The sequence below is a fragment of the Hyposmocoma kahamanoa genome, unplaced genomic scaffold (genome assembly GCF_003589595.1).
Source record: "Hyposmocoma kahamanoa isolate Upper Pololo Valley unplaced genomic scaffold, ASM358959v1 119, whole genome shotgun sequence".
Classification (NCBI taxonomy): Eukaryota; Metazoa; Arthropoda; class Insecta; order Lepidoptera; family Cosmopterigidae; genus Hyposmocoma; species Hyposmocoma kahamanoa.
Genome location: NW_020653409.1, coordinates 3,919,864 through 3,927,171, shown reverse-complemented (window position 1 = coordinate 3,927,171; position 7,308 = coordinate 3,919,864). Strand labels below are relative to the sequence as shown.

Sequence of the window (7,308 nt, the reverse complement as noted above, 5' to 3'; positions counted from 1 at the left end):
TGAAAGTCCAGTTTTATAGGTATTTATTCAGGTTTAACAATAATATTATGATCTTTAAAATGTAAACGGTGTAAATATAAATAACTATTAAAAGGTTCAAAAAAAATAAGAAGAGATTTGTTCACTACCGCGATCGGGCAGGAAGTGACGATGGAACAAAACAAAATCAGAATGTGAGTGAAAGAATGGAAAAATTCAAAATTTGAATTTCAATACGAATGTGAGAATAAAATAAGAAATTTAAATGAAAAGGTGGGATGACGATGCAAGGAGGTCAAACCGTCACAAACTTAGACATCGCTAAGGCTTTTGATCGGGTCCGCCACAAGGCACTTCTATCGAAGCTAAAGAAAGCGCTGTGCACTTGGATCGCCAGCTTCCTTTCCGAGCGGAGCTTGAAAGTCTATGTAGACGGATTGTGCTTGGACACCATGCTCATTAACGCCGACGTTCCGCAAGGATCTGTGCTGTCGCCAACCTTGTTCATGTTGCATATCAATGATATGTTATGTAACTAGTAACATTCATTGCTATACGGATAACAGTACCAGTGATGCCTATTATACGGGTCGCACTAATATATACCAGCAAGAGGAACAAAACAGATTGCAATTTGTGTCGAAATTCGAGACTTCTGTAGCAGATCTCAGAATGGGGCCGATAGAATCTTATCAAATTTAACCCCGCAAAGACATAAGTGTACGCGTTCACCGCTAATTTGTAATAGCGCCAAAGTTCCAATACACCTTTATCCTTTTGGCCTTACCATATCTAAGAGTATTGGGAAACTTGGACTCGACATCACGAACGAAGTCCAGTACCGGGGTCATTTGGAGAGCAAAGTCAAACTGGCTTCCAAAAAGCTCGGAGTGCTGAATAGAGCGAAGCAGTATTTCTCACCAGGTCACCGACTTTTGTTGTGTAAAACACAAGTACGGTCCCATATCGATGCGTTACTTTCTCAAACTCGTATCTTATAAAGAGTGATTATTCAGGAGATGGCAAAACTTTCTATTTATTTATATTTCACATCAATGGCACTAATTTGGATGCATTACTTTAAGAACAGATAAAAGCCAGTGCGTGAATATGAAGGAAATGTGATGGGAAATCGGCCTGCAGAACTTGTATATTCAATCCATTTTTCCCATTACAGTAACTTTGTGGTTTAAAATACGACTTAAGGCGACGGTATGGAGTATTGCTCGCATCTCTTGGCAGGATCTCCAAGTATTTACTAGCTTGACCCACTTGACTCCGTCTAACGTAGGGCTGTTCCTATTGTCGATGATCACAAACTCGCAGACGGTATGGAGCCCCTTAGCCTATGGAGAGACGTTGGCTCTCTGTGCGTGTTTTATTGTCTTTTTAATGGGGAGTGCTCTGAGGAACTTTTCGAACTGGTCCCACCGTCTCGTTTTCACCATCACACCTCCCGCCAAAGGAGTAGAGTCCATCCCCACATTTTAGATGCCTGGCATCTCGTTCGTTCCTTCCTCGAACCAGCAAAGTGTGGAATGATCATCCCCCTGAAGTATTTCCTTCGCACTATGACAAGGGGTTCTTCAAAAAGCTTGTTTACAGGGCTCTCAAAGGCTGGCAACGCATAGGCTGCTCATCTGATGTTGCAAATGTCCTTGGTATGCAATGACCACCTCCCACCAAGTGGCTCGTCTGCTTGTTTGCTTCCTTCTTTACATAAATATGAATATATATAAATATCTTTTTATATATATATTATATACACAAACTCTTTCACCTTTTGTACCCTCTCGCTACCAATCTTGCCCCCATTTTTCCACTTTTATCTCTTTAAATTACCATCACCATTGAAATAAATATCATATTGAAATAAGCCAATTAAGCTTCAGTTTTCGCAATAAATGTCTCGAAAGGTGCGCCATTAGCCTAATTCTTATTTTAACAGTAAAGGGATTATTGTCATCGCCCAATCCTCTATTTCAGAATCTATATCATTTTCCTGTCTGTCCATATCATCGACAAAATTTAAAGTATTTACATTTTTCAAACAAGTTGTAGGTATGTGTTAAGAGTACTCAAACTAAATCTATTCAAACTACGTTGAAAGATATATGTTGTAATTTACATTTAGGGTTTATGTGTGATAACATATTTTTGCGAAATTCGCCTATGAGACGAATCAGATTTTGTGAAAACAATTTTTTGATTTAACAATTAATACGATTTTTTCAAAATATATTACTGAAACTAATATTAAACTTTATATTACAAAGTATAAGACTGCATTCATAATTCATTTTACGATTTTCTGTGGGTTAACACATTTATGCAGAACACGGCCCAAATTAAGCTAAATCTTAGTTAATTACTTCGTTATTTAATAAGCGTAAACTAACCATTAGTTAGAGCTACAGTTGCTGGCTAAACACAGGTATCTTACCTACATAGTTGTTTTATTCGCAATATACCATTCTCTTTGCCTTTTACAGGAAAGCAGTAACTCTCAAGAAGGTGAACAGCAAATATGTGCTAAAATCCACCCTAACGCCTCGACTAGCAAGAAAAGAGCTCCAAAAAGAACTTCAAGACTCGTCACCGCAGCTCTCGAAATCGCGGTCGTGTACCTCGCTTAACCAGGAGACCAGCTCCGACCCTGCCGGTCCAGCTGGATACAATAATTACCTTACAGTGCACGTAAGTGTTATGTTTTACTGACCAAACAATAAATTGCGACTTCTATGTAATACTGAATGTTACGCTCATTACCTACGTCTGTGACAAAATTTTTAGATCGAGGCCTTAACGTAAACGTGCAAATTGTACTAACGTTTCTCTTCCTCCAAAAGATGAGGTAATAGGGAGTCATCGTATTTCTTATAAAGGTAATCTATAATGTCGTGTTCTCAAGATTTCACAACTGTTAAATTAGTTTTTTTCCGCCTTTTGGATTTGGAGCAACGTAGCGACATCTCTTGAAAATCTTTGAAACTAATTTGTTTGTCTGTTTTATCGACTGAGAAAGTATAGTGTTAAACTCTTTACATTATGAGTTAGGCCTCAGCTTGTATGGAAAACACGCGCCGTTGAACACACTGACAACGCTTCTCCGCGCGCGGTTTTACGCGGTATCACGCGCGCTGTGCGAAAGACGCAGATCTGCGTTAACGCGCGTTTTAATCTGCGCGGGGACAGCGGTCTAGCGGCCCCGCGCCACTTAAAGTTCTCTCTTCGTAGTTGATCGCCATTGTGATTGTACATGTAGCTGAGATCCTTCTTTGACTGGAATGGTAAATAATTCATCAAGACGCTGCAGTTATATTGTCTATTTGGTTTTTGTTTATTCAAAAAAAACGACACCGAACTTCACCGAAGGTGACATTCAACTTCATTACAAAGATTTAAGAAAATATGAAGATTAATTTTTCAACTACACACGTATATCAACTGAATCCTTTGATTATTTGCTAGGGAAAATCCGAACGACAATTACTGGAATAGACACGAATTGATTAAAAATCTGCGCGGTATTTTTGCCGCCAAGCAGTAATGTGAGCGTTACTGCGTTCCGGTTTTGAAGGGTAAGGGTGCTGGTGAAATTACAGGCACATGGGACTTGTCAATTTATGTCTCAGGGTGACGGGCGCAGTGGCAGTGCCCCTTCGGTCTTTGTTGTTTAAAGCTCTGAGTGGTACTGCACCTGTTCTGAACAGGCGTGTCGCTTACCACCAGGCCTACGACTTGTTCGTCCCGTCACTTGGTATAATAAAAAATATATATTTTCAGTTTAAAAGTAAATAAGCATATCTGTTTGTTTACAGAGTTTCCCGTCTGCACTCAATCTGCCGATAATCACAACTCAAAGTTACGACGACCAGACTGGGCGTGCTCCTACAAGCCCCGGCAGCGATGGCTCCGACGAACCTCCGAAGCCACATACGTGGACCACCATGACCCCCCAGGAAATTGCAACTTGGATCGACAAACGTTCTCGCGTTCTTTTCCCTTGCATGTTCATTTGTTTCAATCTCATTTATTGGACATTCGTTTACTGTCTGTGATTCAAGTAAAAAATAGGTATTCATGTCCTAATTAAGGCTTGAGTTGAGCAGGGCGAATCAGATTCAAATTCAGAGGCAGGCATCAAGTTCTTTACTCGAAGAAGCCTAGAATTGCGGCAATAGACGTTTATTCGACTGTTCCTTTTAATCAATCACAGGAAAAGTCGTGAGCTCTATGGTCCAAAACTGTAGGTTCTCGAACAACATAAATATACGTTTAAATACGCATTGCTTTAAGTCTGCTAATCGCGATCTCTCATCTGTACAATCTGTTCTCCCAGCTCTGCTGGCACTGCAATTGCTGTCCACGACATACAATCTTTGTCATCATACAAAGTCAATCATACAAAGTTTTCTGTTAAATATTTTTTATTCTATCGCCCATCGCGCCAATTTTTTGAAAGGTTGTACTGCTGGATCAAGATTTAAATTTAAAGTTAAAAAATGGATTTTTGATAAAAATGCTTTGAAGAGAAAAATAAAAAATGAAATTAAACAATTGTGAATTAACAAAAGAAACGTTAAAAAGTTAATAATAGAATAAAAAAGTATTTAATTGAAAAATATTATACGGATATGTCGTTGACAATTGCTGTGTCAACGACATACTCTCAATAGTCAGGCAAGCCTCAGACAAAGCGTGGATTAATTGTGAATAACCAGGTCGTACCTTGCTATTAACGCTAAGACAAAACTGTCATTAGACGCTATGTTGCTCGTAACGGACTCTGTCCTGAATTGTGAACACAATTAAGATTGTGACAAGTCTCATGTTCTGGAACTGTCCTATCGCAAAGTGGGTAGCCTTCTTTATATCCGAGTCATTTTGTAAAGTCATATAGCAGCTATTAAGTTTACTTAAAACTTAGTCATATGAATATGTGAATGTATGTGTAATTTTTCGCCGGGAATAAGTGCGTTTACGTATTTGAGAAAATCCTGATTATGTGGCCATATTATTTATGTATACGGAAACGATTAATTATAAGTAATAGTGTATTGTTACACGGGCTGTAAGTGAACAGGGGTACAGATTCAAGCACGAATCGAAGGCTTTGATGGTTTTAATAATTAACAAAAAATGGCCCAAACCTTTATAATTTCTGTTCCGCCCGTGTGACATACAATGTTTATCATCGCACTTACTAGAAAGACAAATTAAAACTTTTTAATAAAATAATCTCAGTACAGAGTACTAAAATAATCCACCTCAAAAGTACGTGGAATTACATATAATTACTGTTTTATTGAAATCGGTTACCGGAAAGTGCGCAAACCCGGATTCATCCCCTAGTTCGCCACTATACGGGACTTGACATATGAGATAATAAAATTCTCACTACTCAAAGTATATTGAGAGAGAAAAACGCCTTGAATTGGAGAATAGCAAAATCAACCATTAAAATAATTCCTTCTTATAATAAAATTTAGGCGCTATTTATAAAAATAAATCTTCATGCGTGAACAGCCACCATTAGAGGTGGATGATTTTCTTCAAAATTAAATGGGACCACTATGGAGGTAACTTCTTTCCAACAAAAAAAGAATCATGAAAATCGGTTCACAAATACCGGAGTTATCGCGTAACATACATTCCAAAAAAAAACATACAGTCGAATTGAAAACCTCCTCCTTTTTTGAAGTCGGTTAAAAAACCCGACCTCAAAAGTTCGGGGAATTACATCTATTTGCCAAGTTTTATTGAAATCGGTTACCAGAAAGTGCGTGAAACCGAATTCATCCCATAATTTACCACTATTAGAGATGAAATATTTTCTTCAAATTTAAATGGGACCAATAGTGAGATATCCTCTTTCCAACAAACAAAGAATTATCAAAATCGGTTCACAAGTAGTAAAGTAATTATATAACACCAAAAAAAATCTTTTTTGTAATTATATGTAAGTTGCTCATATTATATTTACAAACTTTTAAGTATCTCACAAATAAATATTATACAAAAAATTATATAAGAAAGAAGAGGCTTTACGTATGAATAGAACATAAAATCTCTTTATTTTATAAATTTTATCATTTATAATTTAATAAAATAAATTTTATAATTTATAAAATAAAGAGATTTTATATTTATGAGTATGTATCTTATAAAAGATATAAATGAAAAACAGCCGACTGTTTTATATTAGTTTCTATAAATTAATTCTAGTTTACACTAAATAAATAAAATACCACCTAGTTTTGCAAAAACGAGCAAGTGTAATGAAAAATATATTTGATTACGAGGAGTAGTCTTTTTGGGTGCTTTAAATATTTTGTGTAAGAGGAAATCGTTATTCGGTAGATTGTTTCCCATAGTCCTACATACGCAATGTTTAGAAACAGTTTACTTGAAATACATTAGAGTAAGGTGAAGCTTGTATAAAATATAAGTGGCTTAAAATAATAAAAAAAAATATTTTTATCTATATATTAAATATATTTTTACATGCATGGAATAGTTATTCCTTTTTTCGCTATTTTAAAGTCGTTTGAAGGATTTTGTTTTGATAAGAAGAAGTGGGTAGCAGATCAGGAAATCACTTGAAGTCTTCCTATATTATAAATGCGCGTGTAACATGAAAATAAGCAAGTTCCTTTAGTTTGTAGCTTGCCTTCGCTTTCGTAGGGTCGCTTTCTAGGAAAGTATTAGTGAATTCTTAGGTAAATATAATACCAGTTACCATTCTTACATAACCGTCCAAAAAATTATTATATATAACTATTTAAGGTATTTTTATATAAATGTAGCCAGTGAGATTATTTAATATGAATAAGAAGAGAAAACACCTAGAGGAAGTAAAATTAAAAATTGTAAATTTAAAAATTATTTATAAAAAATAAATTATAAGTACATTGTATGCAAGTCGTAGGTTTATGAACTGTTTGTACAAAGAGCCTAATAATAAAACATATCGAATGGAAGTAAAAAATTGTGGTTTTTCTTCGGGTTAAAGTTTAAAATTGTCAATAAATTAGAAAATATATTTTATAAAATAATACCCACTATATCCTCTTACAACCCTCCAAGTAAACTACAGGGCAAAACAGTGGCGTAGCGTGAGGGGCGCGGAAGGGGCCAAGGTTAGCCCCAACTAGCCGAAATTATTTTCTTTCCGATATTTTCTCCGTCCGAAGCAATTGCTGTCAAATAAGTAATACTCGAAAAAAATTAAAAGACAATATCAAGTATGAAGCCTCATTCGCATCATGCGTCTTTAACTTGGTCGAGTATTACTCATTTCACAGTAATTGTTCCGGACGTATGTCG

General features: G+C 36.1%; 1 protein-coding gene across 1 annotated transcript; it reads left to right on the top strand.

The window, feature by feature from the left end:
• Window positions 1-257: 257 nt before the first annotated feature.
• Window positions 258-4,570, top strand: LOC113240011. Its single transcript, XM_026477205.1, has 3 exons — window positions 258-481; window positions 2,472-2,676; window positions 3,801-4,570. Exons 1-3 carry the CDS (start codon window positions 258-260, stop codon window positions 4,038-4,040), a joined length of 669 nt encoding a protein of 222 aa, XP_026332990.1. The 3' UTR covers window positions 4,041-4,570.
• Window positions 4,571-7,308: the final 2,738 nt, after the last annotated feature.